This window comes from Patagioenas fasciata, chromosome 2 (genome assembly GCF_037038585.1).
Source record: "Patagioenas fasciata isolate bPatFas1 chromosome 2, bPatFas1.hap1, whole genome shotgun sequence".
NCBI lineage: Eukaryota > Metazoa > Chordata > Aves > Columbiformes > Columbidae > Patagioenas > Patagioenas fasciata.
The window spans coordinates 45,446,282-45,466,479 of record NC_092521.1 but is presented as its reverse complement, the minus strand read 5'-3'; the positions used below and the strand labels follow the sequence as shown (position 1 = coordinate 45,466,479).

The 20,198-nt window shown below is 41.8% G+C and overlaps 2 protein-coding genes across 5 annotated transcripts in view; one reads left to right on the top strand and one right to left on the bottom strand.

Moving 5' to 3' along the window:
- MAPRE2 (microtubule associated protein RP/EB family member 2) overlaps positions 1-11,977 on the top strand; it is a 103,859-nt gene extending 91,882 nt beyond the window's left edge. For all 3 annotated transcript variants that reach the window (XM_065830677.2, XM_065830678.2, XM_065830676.2), the window contains 2 exons: positions 4,011-4,169; positions 9,839-11,977. In XM_065830677.2, the coding sequence (XP_065686749.1) occupies positions 4,011-4,169; positions 9,839-9,910 (231 nt within the window). In that variant the 3' untranslated portion in view covers positions 9,911-11,977. The remainder of the gene's footprint in view (positions 1-4,010; positions 4,170-9,838) is intronic.
- Positions 11,978-12,815: 838 nt separating this feature from the next.
- The window catches only part of LOC136099046 (ethanolaminephosphotransferase 1-like), a 61,384-nt gene continuing 54,001 nt past the window's right edge, over positions 12,816-20,198 (bottom strand). For both annotated transcript variants that reach the window (XM_065832934.2, XM_071804142.1), the window contains exons 9-10: positions 17,673-17,855; positions 12,816-16,647 (exon numbers count right to left, since the gene is read on the bottom strand). In XM_065832934.2, the coding sequence (XP_065689006.2) occupies positions 16,582-16,647; positions 17,673-17,855 (249 nt within the window). In that variant the 3' untranslated portion in view covers positions 12,816-16,581. The remainder of the gene's footprint in view (positions 16,648-17,672; positions 17,856-20,198) is intronic.

Sequence of the window (20,198 nt, the reverse complement as noted above, 5' to 3'; positions counted from 1 at the left end):
GTAAATTCTTGGTTACTGTTAAGTACTTAAGGTGGTGGATGGGTAGCCACATCCCAAACACTATGTACGGCAGATTCAGTGTTAAATTCTGAGCAACAGAGAGCACAGCAGGGTCCACCAGTCTTCCAAATGGGTTTGGATTGTTGCTGTGACGGAGAAGTTTTTAAATGTTGCACCAGGAATGGATGTGTGTGTGTGTGTGTGTATTTTATTTATTTATTTATTTATTTATTTATTGTTTATCAGTGTAAGAGTGGAGTTCAAACATCGACTTAATGCAGCTTTAAACTATTACATTTGAACTCAGAAGTGAGAATGTGTTTGCTTCAGCAGGGAGAGTTTGTTGGGATCTCAGCAACATAAAAATATTTGATCTTTACTAAAACAGACAGCCCCTATCACATCTGCTGCTAATGTATTCCTAGCACTTTCCATGTGTGAAAAGCTTTATATACAAATAACCCTGAGGGAAAACTGATTATTTCCCCCATCACCAAAGAGGGCAAATTTTGAGGATTTGGGAAGTTGATGTTTTAATAGCTAGTTTTTAAGAGACCTCCTCTGTCTAGAATGGTCTGGAAGGTGCTTTTGTTTTTTTAATTCTGGCAACATTTGGTATTTCATTTGCCACTAATGGTTACTTGTGCACCCTGGGCATATAACACAAGCCAAAAAAGCTATGCTGCAAGCAGCTCTGAGCCAAGTTTTTCTGACTCCCAGTCTGAACATGCTGGAAGAGCCAAATTGCCCATTTCTTACCACTCTCCAGCAACCAGGGAGGTGAGGGCAGCAGCCACTTTTACCTATTTGCTGTCTCGATTGTGAGTAAGAAATGTTGAATGGTGTCTGTGGATATCAAATTCCTGTAGCTGTAACAGGTATTTTTTTTCAGCCCTTTCATGGGTGGCAGCGGAGGGAGACTGAAAAATCTGAACTTCCATGCAATTTGTAGTGGAAAAATTTAAGTACGGGGGCTAGTCCATACACTATATTTGACCTCAGCTTTGCTTAATGAGCTGTTTGCAATAATCGTAAGCCATCCGTAACATTTGCTAGTTTAACAGCTCCCAACAATATTAAAGTTTCTCTTAAAATGGTCTTAGCTATTGCCATGGTCTGTGCTAGTAAATTGAACACTTCCAAGGAATGTGGTTTTGATCTGTGCCAGCTCTAGTGCTCTCCCAAGGAGTCCGAGTGCAGTTGAGCAAACACAGACCATGGACCATTACATACGGAGAAGGGACCTTTACATATAGCGAATGGTCCCAGGAACCATTAACTGTACACTAGTAAACACAGTTTCTGAAAACAGTACCATCTGGGCTGTGTGTCTACAATTTGTGCTTAATGTTCAACTTGTCTGTGTGGTCCTGTGAGTATTCATACTGCCAATAAGCACCATCAGAGAAAAGACCAGTTAGTAGGACCTGTTGCCTTTGCACCCATTAACTGGATTGCAAAGGGGTACTCATGGTCCAGAAACAGAGCATGGAGCTCACATCCTCATAGAGGATTAGCCTTTTGGCATGTAAACAGAAGGAAAAAGTAGCATGTGGATGTGCTAATTACCTGAAGAAAAACAAACTAATGCGTCATAGACAAGTAGCTGATATGTAACTGAAGAAAAGCATATTTGGTTTGGTTATAACAGTGTTTATAGTGTAGTTATTAATAGTGAACTGTGTGCATATATGCGTGGTTTAATGATTCTGTTTCTTAAAACGGAATGAATGTATAGAATGAAAGGAGAAGAATACCTTCATAGTAAGTAGGTTTAGAAGGGGAGACAGCCTGAGCTATTAGCTGCCAGTGTTTCAGCTGAAGTTCATTGTTTTCCCAAGCTCTAGCAAGCACAGAGCAAGAGATCTGGAAGGAGTTACATTCTTGTTCTGTCTGGATGCAGATGTTGCTCTCAAGGAATATGCTGCTGCAGATCCAGAAGACACGTCTTAAATGTGAGGTCTTCATCTATAGACTAAAATATTATAAACTCTTGTTCCATGTCACTATACCTATTTTCATTAATAAATAGTTGATTTTAAGGTGACCGGTCATTGTATCAATCGTAGATTCAAACTCTCAAGGGAAGACTTGGGTGTCACACTCAGGCAGCTGGTCAGCAATGCGTTAGTACATGAATGAGATGCTAACAGGTCAGTTCTGCTGTCTGACACCTCTGAGAGTGCAATCAAAGGTCAAAAAAACCATCGCTAGCTCAGCAGTTAGGGAAAGATGAACTGATAGGATTTAGTGCGCTGTCAAAGCATTGTCTGAACTCTGCTGGTATTTGTACCAGTGAAGGAAATAAATTAGCTTGCAGTAGAACTGGCAACGCAGAACTTTCTATTAAATTGTGTCAGTTCACTGAAATACAGTCTGATGTGATTTAATTTATTTAGCATGTTTTATTTAGAAAATCCTTTGTATAATTGCAGGCCTTAAAATGTGGATGCTAATTTAGCTATAATCTGGATGTGATTGGGGTCAGTGCATTCACTGTAACAGCTTAATCTCTCATTATTTCTGTTGGTTGTTACACTACTGTCCTCTGAATTTGAGAACCACTTACACGTGTTATCCTGATTTTGTATACCCTAATGGACAGCAGTTTGTGTTATGTTCCCACAAAATTGTTTTTTTAAATATGTATGTGGTGTGTATATATAATATATGTATGTATAAAAATATATTGCAACATCTGTAATGATGTATATGAAGCCCAGTCATTAACAGCTATGTTGCCCATAAATGATTTGCAGCAGTCCTAGTGGTGACATTGAGACTGATAGTATAGCTTGAAGACTCTTGTGAACAAGGCTGAAAAGAGAGAGATGGTAGGCATTCGAGAGATTTTGTTGATAGAAACAGCACGTCAATCAGAGCAGAAAGTCCATGGTGCAGGCAGTCATACCGTCAGAGGAACAAAACACAGGCCTCTAACAGCATGGCAAGTGGGGAGACAGAAAAGAGGAGAGATGAAAAAAACAACACAGAAGTGCTCACATTTGCAACTAGAGGACCTTTTAATTTCCTGACTAGACTGTTTCATGAAATCATAGAATGGTTCGAGTTGGAAGGGACCTTCAAAGGTCATCTAGTCCCACCGCACCCTGCAATGAGCAGGGACATCTTTAACTAGATCATGTTGCTCAGAGCCCCATTGGAATGTCTCCAGGGATGGGGCATCTACCACATCTATGGGCAACATGTGCCAGTGTCACCACCCTCATTGTAAAAAATTTCTTCCTTGAATCTAGTCTGAATCTCCCCTCTTTTAGTTTAAAACCGTTACCCCTTGTCCTATCGCAACAGGCCCTGTTGGAAGAGTCTGTCCCCATCTTTGTTACAGGCTCCTTTTAAGTACTGAAAGGCCACAATAAAGTCTCCTCAGAGCCTTCTCTTCTCCAAGCTGAACAACCCCAGCTCTCCCGTAGGAGAGGTGTTCCATCCCTCTGATCATTTTTGTGGCCTCCTCTGGACCCCCTCCACCAGGTCCATGTCTTTCCTGTGCTGAGGGCTCCAGAGTTGGATGTAGAACTCCAGGTGGGGTTTCCATTTGAGCTTTTCTTCTAGACCTGCATATTTGTACGCAAGGAGTTATTGTAGGTTTCCCAACAACTGCACATTAATCCACGCAAAAGAATGCAAGTACTGAGCTGAAAGCTTTATTCATTACCATTTCTTCTGGCAGCTTTGTTAGAAGACAAGTCTTAAGTAGCTTTGATTCCTGAAATGCTTCTTTGGGTTTCAGTATAAAAGAGCACTGAGAAAATTGACCTTTAAGGATCAAGGTTAAGATGTATCCAAGAGGCATAATGCGGGAGCCTGATTTACTATTCTCTATTGTGTAAGGTTCAATCTAGCACTTCAGGAAAACAAAAAACAAGTTTGTTTCATTTTATAAAGTTGAATATACATTGAAGATTGCTTAGCAAGCATAATTCAAGACTGAGTTGTTTCATTGGTAGTGCCCCTCACAACTGATGTATCACATCTTCCTTTATATGCAGGTACATTCATTAAAACTTGCACTTGAAGGCGTGGAGAAGGAAAGGGATTTCTACTTTGGCAAATTAAGGGAGATTGAACTACTCTGCCAAGAACACGGGGGAGAGAATAATGACCTTGTCAATCGGCTAATGGAAGTCCTGTATGCTTCAGAAGAACACGTAAGTTCAAGCTTTGTGTCTTTTATTTAGACAAAACAGCTTAATTTCATAAAAATTTATTAGCACAGCATTGGGTCATGTTCTATATTTAGGGAGAACTGTAGCAGCTAGGATTTCCATGCCTCCTCCACCATAAAGGAAGTTTACATTTGCAAACAACAGACTTTTATCGGCTTGGGAAAGGGATTCAGGGGCCGGTTGCTTTTTGCCACTTTGGTGTAAATCTTGTATTCTAGGTTTGCTAAGTTGATCTGAAGGCTGAAAGGGAATGCTGTGTGTCACAACTTTAAATTAATTTCATATGGTTCTGCGCCTCAGTTTTGTTTTTTTTCATCTTCTGCCTTTCTGCATAGTCTTCTATTCATGTTGTTTAACATGCTGAAATTCACAGAAATTCTCTAGCCCATGTGGCAGTGTTGTAATATGTGTGGTGCAGTTTGCCAAATACATAATTATATCTGCAGAAATAATGCTCTTTAGCATTTTTTATCCTGTTGCTATAGGCAAAATTCTTCCTTGCGCAAACCAAATAATCCTCTATTACCAAAATTTCGGAAATGCATTGTCTGCGAGATTAAGCAAGAATGTCATTGCATCTTAGACTTAGCACTGTAGACGCTGAACAAAGCAAGAAGCTGCAAAGGGTGCTGGTTAAATTCCTCAGATATGTTCAGGGATAATGATTCTGTGGAGATTTAGCTGAATTACTCCCATTTGTGCTAACTAAATCCCTGTGTGCACTGCTAGCGATTGACCCTTCAGTATCCAGTGGACAATGGCTTTGGCTCTAGAGTGCATAAGCATCAACTTAATCTCTCGGCACCACTGGGGTACCATAGGCTCTTGTAGCTGTCCCAGAAATCTGTTGCAGCAGTAAGACTTAAAACTTTACAGCAAAAGCAGTGCCAAACCAACTATTAATTCACATGCTTTTCTAAAAAGGACTAGTAGAGCATAAATGAAAGTTAGGTGTGAGAGAGACACGAGCTTGCTGCTGACAGGGGCCACTGCTCAGATGAGAAGTGACAGGGGAAAGAGGATTTGTTCAGTGGTGCACGGTGAGTGCTAGAGAGGAAAAGGAGGAGGAAGCCATTGTTTTCACAGGAATAAACAATAAGACAAATTTGCCAGGCATGTGATAACAGGCTAAAAGAATTACAGATATATAGCGGTCAGAGAAAATGTCTTCTGGATTCAAGAACAGTGATTTATTTATAAGGCAAAGCCAGAAAAATCCCTCTTCTCCCCATACCCCTACCACATCTGTCTGCCTGTTGGCTTAAATAGCAAGTGATTCCCCGCCAAGAAATGTGTTGCTTTTCTTCCTGCAGTTTTCCTTGCTGGCAGAACACATTACAAAATGTTCTACTCCAGCCCACATCCCAGTGTTTTATCTGCTTCCTCCCTCCAAGCCCCTCTCTGTCGAAAGCATCATCCATGCCTGCTTATGAGATACATACGACAACTGTGCCTTGATCTAAAACATGTTTGCAGTTGGAGGCTGGGGATGTCACTTCAGCAGGAGAGCACTGCTTCCCCAGAAAATAATACAGTGGCCATTCCTCACACTTTTTGGCAGATGGACTTTATTTGCTGAAGAAAGACCCCAGTGCTTTAGCGCTAAACCAGACTGTGGTTCCCTTGTTGATGCAGATCCTGGCCACTTTTGGCTTTCAGACTTGCTGTCTCATTGCCCTGCTTTGCCCTTCATTTCTCTTTTTTCTCTCTATAATGAATTTGTCCCAAGTTCAATATGATACCTTGCAGCATTTTGCAGGTTAATCCCGTGGTGACAGCAGTTTGGCTTTCCCAATACTCAGATGGGAAATAACCCCAATTCCCAAATCGCAGGTGCAACACCAGCATTCCTTATTTCTTGATAATGAGTTCAGTGTAAACCCAGCTTAGATTTTTTATGTTAGTTTCAGTTTCAGAGTGTCTCAGGCATACAGAGACCAAGCGGGAAAAAAGATTCGGGATGATACTGTGGCCGTGAGGCTTTTCTTCAGGAAGAGGATATATGGTAATGCAGCTGACACAAGCTGTGAAAGTAACCCCTGACCAAAGCCTTGCGCTTCAATATCATGACTGAAATTTCTTTTCAGTTCATACTTCCAATAACTTTGAGACAGCAATCTCAAACTCTTCCTAGCTGTAATTTGACAGGCATCTACTGTATTCAACATGGCATAGAGATCATGTCCTATTTTTCATACCAACCCCTCTTATTCAGAGGGGACAAGTTTCCATTTATACTTAGTTTTCTGTTACGCTTAATTAAATCCTCCCAAAAGAAAAAAATAAAAAAATCTGGACAGCACTTGAAGTCATCACATCTCCCAGTAGCTCACAGGTCCCCCATGAACATTGTAGACTGTCAGGTGAATTCTGTGTAGAACGATTCAGAATGCAAGTATGAAGTTCAGTTCCCATGAAAAGCATTCTGCAGAGTTTTGATTATTGTAGTTTTGCATTGAAGAGATTTTTATCAAGTTCGTGTCATGGGGAGAGTGTTGTTTATTTTTTCAGAATTCCAAGTCATAGTGTAGTTTTAACCATGTCACTTCATAAGTTTCTGTTTTGTTTAATTCAATAAAGGTTAAATTTTTAAGACTGATTTATTATTATTATTATTATCATCATCATCATCATTATTATTATATTTTGTCTTGATTTTTGAGTTTGAGTTTTACAGCACAAATACAATCCATTTGGGTTCCATATTCTTGGAGGCTCCCTTTTCCTCTCCCCTGTTATGGTTCTGTTTTAAATCTCATCATTATGTCTCTGCTTATGCAAGAGGGATGTTGCATCTGCTAGTGCATTTAACATTTGGCTGATCAGTCTGTAATCCTTTGTAATTTTTAATCGCAAATTGCTTATTTGTAATCCTACTTTTTCATCAAAAACATCAAAGTTGGCAGGGAACGGTGTTGAAAAAGGATATGTTTGGGAGGTAGGGAGAAGTGGCCTCTGGTGCTGATGTTATGACTGCTATAGACAGCAATGAGACCTCAAGAGTATGTAAAGCATTTGGTCATATGGTCTTACGGTAGGAGACCTTCAGAATGATCAACCAGAAAAGGCTTTGTGTTGAGTTATGAAACCTGGAGCCATGTAAGTCTTGGCATAAAGCAAAAATGTAGGCTGTTCTGCTTGAGTTCATGTAGAGGTTGGGTGCTTTGTTGATCTGTCAGTTGCTGAGCTCAAGTTTCCAAAGCAATTGTTCAAAATGCAGCTGGCTTTGTATCTTTCTGGTCTAGCAGCTACCACATCTGCTACTGCTTTTGGAGCCCACCAGCAGGTGGTTTTCTTAAAGTCTAGCTCTTCAGTCTACAAATACACTTGAATAGTTTGATGCAGGTGGATCAAAGGGTCAAAAGATAGCACCTCTCATTGTGGGAGACAGAGATGACCATGGTTGTGTGATCCAAGCCAGAAATAAATACTCTAAATAGATCTTGCACTACTTTCCTTATTAGGGGATGCTATTGAAGGAAATTCCACAGTCCCAAGGTAATTGGGCACGGTGACTCTTGTCTTTCCAATTTCATGTATTTATACAAGCTGTACATACAGAGAAGCACGTGCCCAAGTCTCAAAACAAGTTCTGAGGTAGTCACATAAGATTTGCCATTTCCATCAAAGGTAAGCCTGACAAGAGGGAAGCCACCACTCTTCTTCAGAGCTGAAATTATGTTCCCAAGCCACTCCCTGTGGTTGAGGCTTTTCCTATTATATGCATGAGAGGACAGCATGTACGTGACCTATCAAATCTGCATGAGTGGGCTTTCTAATAGATGTCTCTCATAAATGCTGCATACATAGAGCCTGTAGAATGCATTCCAGAGCAGGTCACCTCAACACATAAGGAGGGTCAGGTAGGTGTGGTTAAGGGAATACAGCTCACTGGGGCTAAACAAGCTTCAGCGTTCTCACCCCTTAAGGCAGGGTCATGTTCTCACATCTGTCAACTTGTCTCCGTGAAACCCCTTTTCTCTGTAAGTCTTGTACCCTTGCGGCCCATCACAGAAGCTGTGATTTTTAGATACTATGCAAAAAGCTGTTTTGATGTGGTGTACCTACTATATGTAATAAGGGCATTGTTCACCCCAAGGGGCCAGAAGGTGCTAAACTACAGTTGTCCCAACTGACATATGTGGCTTCTGCATGAAAATAGCACCTGAGTGTTAAAGAGCTTGCCTTTGGTTGGAATTTGGCTCTTTCTGAATGTGGTAAACAGCTGATTGTTTCCAATGTATCAGCAAACATTAGGAACCTTAATCTCCCTTTCATGCCCTTTAGAAATATGAATATTTTGTTACCAGAAGGGAATTTTCCTATTGCATAGACTGCTCTGAAGTATTCTGGGAAAACTCAAATTATAGCCTCCCTTTTAATTTTTGCCTCAAATTTGCAAAGCTGGCAGTATCCATTTGTTAAAGTTTGTTGTCCGAGCTGCTCGCTTCTAACAAAAATTGCCTGGAGCCAGGCGAGTTCTGCAGAGGTATCTACGCATCAGTGATGTTGCGTTTTGAATGGCAGCTTGGTCTCTTGGAAACGTGTTTTCCTTCGGAGAGCTGCCTACAGCGGAGCAGAATCACAGAATGTTAGGGATTGGAAGGGACCTCAAAAGATCATCCAGTCCAGTCCCCTCCCCGCACTACTAATGCAGGGCAGAGAGATGCGCAGGATCTTCTCGGTGAACTGTGCTCTGAAAAAAACAGAAAAACTCAAGAGAAAGCTGTAAATGCAGCTGCGCTTAATGGGAATCCAGAAGTTAAAGCCCTTAGAGTCAGCAAGCCTTTTCGAGCTCTGTTACATCCAGGCCAACTCAAAATACCGGGTCTGCTGTCTCTAAATTGTTTGAAGCTGGTGTCACCTGCAGTGAGGGTCCAGCCTTTCTTTTGGTCAGGGATTCTTCTCGGCAATGTATATTCAGAGAGACAGCTCTGGAAATTACTGTGCGTAATAACAGTTCGCAAAATTTTAGAAAGTGTTTATGAGTAATTAGTGCTTTTAACAGTTGCTCTGTAAACTGGTGAATACTGGGCTCAATTGTTTTTTTTCCAAAGAGAATGTTTTTGCAAGTCTCTGGTTATACTTTCTAGATACCGCTAAAAATCACTGTTTTGGTAACCTTTGAATTCTGGTCTAGCATTGGCCATATTATTTTAGAAAAGTAGTATATCTGACCTCAAAAAAGAGGCTGAGTTTAATTTTTAAAGCAGGTTATAGCAAAAATGTCTTGTCCATTTAGTGATCTAAGTCTAGAGTGGAAACTACAGCAGACAGGTTCATAAATCCTTGGAAAAACTGAACATGGGAAGACATCAGGGAGCTATGATACATTATCTAACTGTTGAGCAACTTGCTGTCTAGCTATTCAAAATGTTCACTTACCAGAACAATTAATACTCAGTTGTGTTGCAAACTGACGCTTTTTATGCAGAAGTATCAGTACTGCATGTGCATTGATTAAAAGCAGAGTAAATATATTTTATTGTAATGTTACAAGATGCTGCTTTTCTCAGGTTACAATTCATTTTGTACCTATGTGCATGAAAAATAGAAGTTAAGCTTTAGGCTATGGCGAGCTCTGTGGGAAGGCAAGATGACGAGAGAAATGCTTTCAGCTGAAGGATGTTTTGGGGTCTTTCTCCCCACAGGAGGGCCACACAGAAGAGCATGAAGGTGAAGAGCAAGTCCACGAACAGCCCCAGCAGCAGGAGGAGTACTGACTCACCCAGCGTCTCTGACAATTTTCGTTTTGTGTGAGAACTTTCTTCTGGAGAACAGAACGTGTGTGGCCTCAAACTTGAAATCAGTTCACTCCCAGTCTGCCATTAACATTTCTGTACCATAGTGAGTGCCAGCCAACCACTGCATTCTGTACCCATACTTTGCCAAGATGCATTTGCAGACGTCTTCTTTCAGTGTATCTTCCCAAGAGGTTGTAGGGCTACATCACCTACTGTACATCACTGCAACTTCACCACTTGGCTGCTTGAGATTTGTTCTGCTCTTTAAAAAATATATATATATTTATTTTTTTTCTTTTTCGTCTTAAGTATGATACACTTGTAACTTGTTCTAACATATTTATATTGGCATTTTGTGTGGCAAGAAGTACCATACCACTAGCTGTGTCTCTCACTTTGTGGTGCTTTCGCGTTTTTTTAGTACATCTGCCTCGGGGCATAAATTCAGTCAAACAATTGGAATAAAGGGATATGGTGGAAGTCATGCTCAAGCCATAACAATGAGGTGTGTTGTGGAGGAAAATGGTCGTGTTACTCACATTTATTCCTTTCCTGCCTTCGCAAAATGGAAGGCAGAGCATCTGTTTCGTTAGGAGAGATTTAAACCCCTGTGTTAGAAAGCTTGTTAGAAAGCTGCATGGTATGTTTTTTGGCTTATTTCTGGAGGAACAGACATCCGTTTAGGTTTTTTGAAAACCCTCCCAGTTTCCTGACTAGTCAACAGACATTTCCCAGCTTTTCTTCCTTCCTGAGGAATCCAGTCCCAGGCTCCAGCTGCAGCTCTGCCCCCGCAGAGCTCAGTGCTGATGGAGGAGAGAAATCTCCTTGACACGTGTGTAGCTGCGGGACATGATCTCTGATGGCTTCCCACCCCGCAGAAGAGGACAAACTAGGCCAGCTTTTCACTGTCCTTCCCCTCTGCTGCCCCGGCCATACAAATATGGAAGACGGAAAATTTCCTTACTAGTGCAAGGCATGAGGAAAAACCAGCAACAGTGCTAGCCCTGAAAACCCCCAAAATCCCTTTAAGTGGGTGAAAACCACCTGGTGGGTGTTGAGGCTGCTTCCGAAGCACAGAGAGGCAGCGAGGAGTCCTTCTGGAGACAGAGCACACACGGGATGGGGACCAGGTGACCGAGGGGCACAGAGGAGGTTCTGCGCTTGGCTGCCCTTCCTCTGGCGAGGCCAGCACGGTGCAGAACCTGGAGATGTCTGCAGTGAGAGCGTTGCCTTCCAACGCGGTCCCATCACCTTGTTCTAAATGATGGTATTTTATAAACAGAGGTATCTTGAAGTGTGTAAAGCATTCCTTATTTTTCTTGTAAAACTGTGCGTTGTAGTCTCTCTGAATATTTAATGCTTGGTATTCCTGGTCTCTCACTTGATTTTCTTAATTCTGGGTTGTTATGTTGATTTAGCAGGTACGTGCAAGTCCCATCTCAACCGACAGTCCCTGCAAAGCTCTAAAGCCTATTGAACAGCTAAATCATGTTAGACCTTGATGGGCTCCTAAAGCATAAGTTCTCAGCTTATGTGTGCCCATGGAAAGGTTGTCAATTAATTAGCCCCCCAGCACACACACACACCCCACACACACACACACATGCAGTTTTCTGTTCCTAATCAATCTTTTGCAGCTAAGTGGCTCTTAGTTAAATGTGAGATCCCTGCTGTTATGTTGCACCACAGACAATACATAAAATACTGCTAAGCATTAGAACAGGTATTTCCGGTTCCTTGATCACTCGCCCTGCTCAGCAGAAGAGTTTCTGGACCCTGTGGCTGCAGCTTTTCCATCCCTGCCTCCAGCATTGACCTCACTTCTCACCTGATGATGAAGTACAAGTGCTGCAGCCTGCAGGCCAGCAGTTTCCCATTTCAGTTCGTTACAAATAAGGTCTGATTTATAAAAATGTGTATATCCCGAAATGAGTATTTCTGAGAATCGCCACAAATGGGGGAATTGTCATTTTCATTGTATTTGTGTTTATTAGAACATATGTACTTATTACAATTGTCATTGTAATAAACGGTAGTTCTTCATAATACTGTGGAACTGAAGAGCAGTTACTAATTTTTTCCAGTCTCCAGAATGTCCTTTAACCTGCATGGGATTTCTGATGGGGCAAGGAGTTTGGGATCAGGCTATAAACGTAATTTATTCAGCACCAGTCTCTGCTTACTGCAGTTCATCCTTCTGTGGATGCATAGAGAGCACTTGAAGAGAAAATGTTGTTCTAAAGGTGCAAATGGTTGGGTTGCAGAGCTCTCCAGAGGGTTCATAGCCAGGCTGTTGTGCCGCTCTCTTTTTCTGTCTTTGAAGCACATATAAAAAAGAATTAAAAGAGCTGAACTTAATTTCCTGGAAATTCCTTCTATCCTATTTCTGGTCTGAGGACCGCAGCCCTCTCACCACTTGTATCAAGGGGGAAGTGATGGATGCAGGGAGCTGGGGCACTCAGGTACCTCTTGGGCACTAGAAATTTGGCTGTGCTGAAGGGAGAATGATGCTCTGAAAGGAGAAAGAGTTGTCCTTCTCACCCTCCGTGAGTAACCCATTATGGTTTTAATATGCATTTGTAATTACTTTTACTAAATAGCACACCATAAAGCTTTGGTTATATATTAAATGTAAACTGAAAGGAATGTAAACATATGTATTGTTAATTATAAATAGATAAGTAATGACATAATAGATACAAAAAGTCTTATTCAGATGTACCAGTCCTTTTACATTATCCACAAATTGTCGCATGGTAGAGTAGATTTTTGTCTGAATATGTGAATAACTTGACTTGCGTTTATCTTTTTACATATTTAATAAAAAAATGTATGTTAAAATCTGTCCAGCTCTAGAGACTATTCAAAATATTCTAAAATAATACTTTCCTGGTTTAAATACATATTTTTGTTTCACTAGTGACTGCATCTGGGAGCAGGAAGAAAGAGGCAGCTACTTTAAAAAAAGAAGTTATTCTATGTGCATAGCTAGCATCTTTTTCCCCAAGAGTTCAGCAACGGCATTACCTTCTACAACTCGAAAAAGAAAATGCATGTACGTATGCGCATAAAACCAGAACATTTTTCTTTATGGTAAATGTGTTCTGGTTTCAGAGTACTACATCTCTTGTTGTGTCTCAGTTTTGATACAGCAAAAGCAAAACTTGTGGCAGCCAGAAGGTGAAGAGAGTACTGTGGCAAGGGCACTGAAGCTCCCAGTGGACTGTTCTTGCAATGGCCAAGTATTCAGGATTGAATCCTCAGTGCAATACCTAAAGGCCACCTACATTCTCCAAGGAAGCCTTTAAGTACTTAAAAGGGGCCTGTAAGAAAGACAGGAACAGACTTCTCAGCAGGGCCTGTTGCAATAGGACAAGGGGTGATGGTTTTAAACTAGAAGAGGGGAGAATCAGGCTAGACATGAGGAAGAACTTTTTTACACTGAGGGTGGTGAAACACTGGCACAGGTTGCCCAGAGAGGCGGCAGATGCCCCATCCCTGGAGACATTCCAGGCCAGGCTGGATGGGGCTCTGAGCAATGTGATCTAGGTGCAGATGTCCCTGCTCATTGCAGGGGGTTGGACTAGATGGCCTTTAAGGTCCCTTCCAACCCACGCCATTCTATGATTTTACACTAAAATATTTGTCTTTTGAAAGAAAAGGGAGAAATGTTCTTGTAATTCTGATCTTCTGCAGCATGAGCAATGTTGCTGCAGTAGTTGCTGCTAATTATCCAGGGCTTGAGCCTCGGATCAGGACCACTTTCTGCCAGGGGCTGAAGGTATCTGTTTGTGTGCCACCACAGAGGGGTCAGCCTGGGTTGCCCTGCTGTTCCAGGGAGCCCTGGGGCTGAGGCTGAGCCAGAGCCACTGCCCAGCCCTGCGTAGGGCAGGGTTTTTTGTAGAGGTGAGAGGATAAAGCCAGGACCAGAGAAGCCCGTTTCCAACCCAGACACTCAAACCTGAGAGAGCAGTGCTAGTTTCCAGAATGGTTAGGCTGGAGTTGGAAGGGGCCTCTGGAGATCATCTAGTCCAACCCATCTGCTAAAGCAGGTTCACCACAGCAGATCACACAGGAATGTGTCCGGGTAGGTCTGAATGTCTCCAGAGAGGGAGACACCACAGCCTCTCTGGGCAGCCTGTTCCAGTGCTCTGACACCCTCAAAGTAGTTTTCTCCCAGTGTTAAAATGGAACCTCCTGTGCTTCAGTCTTTGCCTGTTGCCCCTCATCCTATTTTTGGGCACCACTGAAAGGAGTCTGGCCCCATCCTCTTGACACCCACCCTTGAGATATTTATAAACATTGATGAGATGCCCTCTCATCCTTCTCTTCTCCAGGCTGAACAGGCCCAGTCTCTGAGTCTCTACTCATAAGAAAGGTGCTCTTTGCTTTTCGTATGACTAGGGAGGAGACATGTCTTTGGGCATGTCATTGAGCAAACGCTCAACAGCATAAGTTGTAAATATATTTTCTAGTTCAGGTAGTTGAAAACTTTCTGCAACAGTGTTGTGACCAAAAAAAGAGTTGCTAGACATGTTCATTCCACTATCTGACTTCACAAATAAATCTGTGATCATACCGCCCTATGAACAAAGCATTTTTATTCCTATTAATTGAAACAGTTACCATCCAAGATGGCTAACAATTCAATATATACACTGTGCAATACACGATCTGTTTTTATACTTGTTTTCATAGAGATTGTAGTGACAAATTGCTTTAAAAAGGAAAAAGAAAGTTTTTTGCCATGTCTTCATATAGGATGTTGAAAAGCTGGCTGGAGCTTAGTTTCCTTTAAAAGTGATACTGTATTTCTCTTTAGGAAGGTACAAGTGCAGGCAGGTTGTGGCAGTTCAAGTTTTATAATTTCATCAAATGAAATATTGCAAAATACTCCATTACAGTGCATCAAATTGTGCTGCTTCTGTGGCCCTTATTTCCAACTGTTCCATAAATAAGTGCAAGACAGAGGGGAAAAAGGAAGTGTGTCCACGGAGTTCCTCCAGAACAACCACATTAAATTCAGAGGTATTTTGGGGTTTTATTTTATTTTAGTTATTTTTTTTTGTCAGGACTTTTAATGCATGGGTTAAATATAAACTGTTGAAATAGGTAAGACTTTTGTGGCAGTGTATCTGATATTTGATGTAGTATTTAACTTCATCAAACACTGAGATTGCTGGGTGCATCCCTACCTCAAATTTGTCATTGCCCTTTGAACACAGAAACTGCCATTTTTAGCATTAAATTGAAGCTGTTTGTGAAGATATGACTAGTTGGTACTCAGCTGAAAATGTTAATAGGAGCTACTGATGTTATGATATGTTAACTGGGGAAAAAATGATCAGGCCAGTGATAAAGCCAGAGGAAGACTCTAAGGAAAAAAAGGTGAACTTAAGGCTCAGCAGGTTCAAAAACTACCCTTCTGCCTTGCTTCTGGCAAGTGAGATAGTTAACTAGTTAATAAACATGCCAGTAAGTCAGTCACATCCCTTTGTGCAAGAAATGTAATATAAAGCTTACCCTGGGGAATGTGGACAGATTGTTTCATTAGTGCTCCAAGGCCACAAAGTCCCTCTGGCTAGGGCAGCACATGAAAAGAGATGAAACTCAAATTCTCCCTCCTTCTCTGAGGCATGCAGAAAACCTACATATATTATAGAGGAAGTGAGTGATTTACATCTTCATGCAAACATGCAATGTCTAAAAAAAAAAGCTTTTCTTGTATCAATTATTATTCTTTGTCATTGTCTAAAATCACAAGAATTTGTTTCAAGCACACAGGTATATAATTATTTGCTTAGCATTTCATACTCATAGATGAAGTTTGGCTAACCAGTTTTGCAGTGAAACATGACAATCTTCAAAGGTTTGCTGGCCAAATTTCTTCTTGGCTGGTTACCTTTGTAGGGTATGTTGCTTGTTGCTACCAAAATATCAACAATGCACTTGTTACTGCCTAGAAAATAAGTATAAAGACCAGCTGCTGCTGTATGGCGCCTGCATTTGTGACAGACAGAAGTCACCTGAGACTCATCCTAACACTGAGGGAAAAAAAATCATAGGTTTCAAAACCACTTTACTGTACCTAAAGCTTTCTGAACTCATTCTCCTTTTTTTCACACATTAATTTGAGGTGAGGAAAAGCATGAATGTGCCTAAGCCTTTCAGGAGGTTGTATGGAAGAAATGAGTCATGAGGAAAATAAATATGGAAAAAGAAGCAGGCACCGAGGTGGGAGTGGGAAGGATGTACAAGGAGGGTTTGCACTGCTGGGGTCCCACTGGTGACGGGGCTGGGCAAAACCAGTGCTGGTTATAAAACACCAAGGAGCTCCTGTAACCTGGCACGGATTTACCCAGGACTTTGGACACAGTGGTGAGGAGGAGGAAGACAAAAGCTTCAGAGGGAGCAGTAACACGGCATTAGTGAAGAGAATAAATATTAGCAGCAGAACAACTTGGTAAACACTTCTCTGCTGGATGGGAATCTTCCTCTGAGATGAAGCATCTTGCTGTATCATTGGTGCAGTGGTTTGGATATCTGGACTGTTCCATTCTTTGGTTATTTTAATCAGATAAATTCCAACTATTTATCACATCAGAAGAATCTCCACATCAAGTGTTACAGTCTGATCATAGTGCAGGTGTTCACTCTTGGACACGTTTCTTCAGGGAAAAGATGTAAATGTTCAAGTGCTCACTCAGCTGCATCCCCTAAAGAAAAATCACAGAGATTAGCAAACAGTTTTGTACGTGCTTCACAATTCATCATCTCTCTTCTCCTAGTCGTGAGGAACAACCCAGCCACAGTCCTCATGTACTTTGGGACCTACGAGTACATGGGGACCTCTCTCATTCAAGCAAGAGAGCTGTGGTGTTCACCTTCTTCTTGCAGCACACTGATGGGAAGTCACTACAGAGCAGATTCACAGGTGATACAAACTGTGGTGGAGCTGGACCCCTTCAATCAATAATGAATTTTGACCAGGTGTTTCCATGCTGACCTCCACTGACTGGACCATATCAGTGCTGGGGTAAAATCTACTATAATGCCAATGTCTGCTGGCAAAAAGCCTCTTTCAAAGGTGGGAAGGAACATCCTTATATCCCATGGTGTATCTTAAATAAAAGAATGCTGACCGACTCCCTGTGAAATGAGACATTCGCCATGCAAGTTGTTTTCTCTGAAAGCAAACCCCCATTAAGATGCTTTCCTTAGGATCATTTGGCAATGCTCTTTAAAAAAGAGGGTATTAACTGAGGAAAAATGAATTTAAGCACTAATTCAGATTGCAATAAATGACAAACTGATATCTAGGAGACACAAAAATGCGCTGGTAAGATTGAATGCACTGGAAAGCTATTCATGTCTCCAGATTGAGAGATGTTAACAGAAGACAAAGAAAAGATTAGAAACTGGGACAGCTATTTTGCCTGCAGATTCAAAGCAAAGTTACCCTTATTTTGTTAATTCTATTCATGTCACTTTGCATTTTACCTTCCTATATTTTTTTTCAGTTAAATAACCTCAGGAGGAAGAAAGCGAAAAGGAGCAAGAGGATTCATGCCATATGGATTGAATGCTACATAAGAACAGCCCATATGCATTCAGAGTATGATGGGTTTAAAGCCACTGATGTTGCTGCCCCAGCTGGACAGTGTCAAACCCCTTCCCAGACCCCATCTCTCTGCCCGCCCTGGTGCAGCTCTCTGTGGCTGCTTTGGAGGATCCCACTCACCACGCAGACCCCATAGTGCAGGTGGGCGGCTGTGACCAGGGCCGTGAATGTGGCCAACGCCGCTTCTTCCGTCCAGCCCAGCAGCCCTGAGATGGCTGCATAGACCACCAGTGCCAGTGGGAAGAGGAACCAGTGGAGAAGCTCCGGCTGGGTGCTGCTCATCTGGCAGATGATCACCTTGCACTGTTGGAACAAAAGGCGCCAGGTGAGAAGCACCAGGTCAGCCCAGGCATCGGGGCAAAAGGACATCCGTGCTCTCTGCAGGTTGCTTTTATGAGGGGAAAACAAAGCTAGGGCTCAAAATGGGGCTTGTTTCTGGTGAGAAGACTGCTGTAGATACACCTTTGTGCCTCATTGCCTGTTAGCCTTAAAGGACTTTATTACAAGTAATTTAAAATACACGCTCCTTTTCTGGAGACAGCGTTTTGACGCGTTCTGCTTTATGAGCCAAAGCACATCTTGGCAAAAGGGGGGGGGTTGTTTGACACCTCAGGCTTTCACACCGATTCATAAAGTTGTGATCTCTAATCAAATGTGCCGCCACTTAATCACTGGGAGAGCGTACTGGTATCTTAATCACGTGGTATGACGGAAATATATTCTAGTTCATTGTCTAGAAGGGAGAGAAGGTAATTTATGCCACTTTTAAATCCTGTTTTTGTTTTTTAGCACTACTTTATGTACTAAAACACCATTTTCTTGGCTCGATTATGGCCATGGGCTCCCTGGAGATCTAGTTGGGGGGCCCAGGGAAAGTGATCCCAGTCAGAATGGCAGAAAAAATGAATATATGGTGCATGGTTAAACTGAAAGCAATTAGCTTAATTTTATTAAGTTCTTGAAATGTAATGAGTTTAAGTTCAGATTTTTAAAGCTAGATAAGTGCATCTAAGTGTTTTACCTGGTTTAGACTCCTTAAGAAATTAAAAAATGTGTCTCATATACACCATCCTATTTTTTTTAAAAAAAGGAATTTAGGCACAGCTAGCTGAAATATTTTAATATCAAAATTTAAATGTGGTTAAAAATAGATTTTATAAATCCTGAAAACAGTAGAAGAATGAAAAATTCATTCCCTGTGCAGTGTCTGGAATCTTACAACAGCAGCAGTAGGAGTCTGACCACAGGGAAAAAATATTGGCCTTAATGTCTGTGCTGTAGAAGCTGAAGAATACAAAAATAAACCATGAAAAAAATAATTAACTTTCAATAATGCAAGAAGTAAGGATTTGTACCTAATGTAAATATTTTTGCTTACAATGCATTATCAGTATTGATTATTAATTTTTTGAATAACACTAGTTTTATAATTCCTTTGGGAATTATTCCAGAGGGTATCAGAAATTGCTAAAGCAATCTATATGCTTTAATTTTTCTGGCTGAATAATTGCACTTGTCCAGAGGTTGGATTTCACATTGTTTGAAACAATTATTACACCACATTAAGTATGGTACTTGATTTTTCATGAAGATCACTTATTAATATTAGTAGCAATCCACCTTTGGTGTATCAAAGGACTGCAAAATGGACTATGTTCTGCTTGCCTCCCGTAAGTCCTTATCCCCTCTGGTCATGAAGCCCTGATTCACACTACAAGTGAGGCAAAAAACAGCATGAAGAGATCAAAGTGCTGGAGCCTGGAGAACCAAGCTGGAAAGTTAAGGCTGTGGGACGATGCCTTGTGCTTTTCCATCCTCCTCGCTCACACCTTGCGCCTGGGCATCCTGAATTTAAACCTCTAGCAGCTGTCGTCTGTACCCTGGGTAGGTCCTTAGCATCTTCTCTCTTACCATTTCACCTGGGAGGTTCCTCATGAAGCATCTCCTGAGTCTGAGGTGCCCCGGCTCGGCAGCCAGCCACCATATCGGCCACTGTGCTCCTGCTATGGTGATGGCTGAAGGTCCCCTACACGAGACCTACCCACTCTGTCCCCTCCTCCTGAATTCAAACATGTACCTCTGTGGGCTTCCTAAGTGGGAGCTGTGACAGTTGTGCTCCATGATGATTTGCTCAGATCTGGATATTTCTGAGAGTTGCCCCACGAGCAAATCTCAAGGCAAGGTCTGGGCTTCTCGGCAAGAGGGGTGGTGAACCCATAGGTGATCCTGCTGCTGGCCATGGGGACTGGACTAAGAAGTCCTCCTCTCACAGATAAGCAGCTTTCCTTTTTTTAGGCTTTTTTGCTGCTCCCAGGAGGCTGTCACCTTCCCTACTCGTCCTGGCCATTGCACAGCTATGAGGCCAGGCCTGAGACCAGGCGTTTAGCCCAAGGGATCTCCTAGGCAACTAAATATGTTGTCAAAGACATGAGAAGTTCACGATGCTGGGACGCAGAGAAACATGGGCTGCTCTTTGTGGTCTACAGAACAGATAAAGGAAACCCAGTGTATCTGGCTACCATGGAGAAGAAAAGCATTGTCATGACAAGGCCTACTCTGATGCTGGAGGAATCACGTGTGTATAAGAGACCACAGGAGGCGAAGGGAAATACAGACTTGTTTTTCACATCTAAAATGTTATAAATT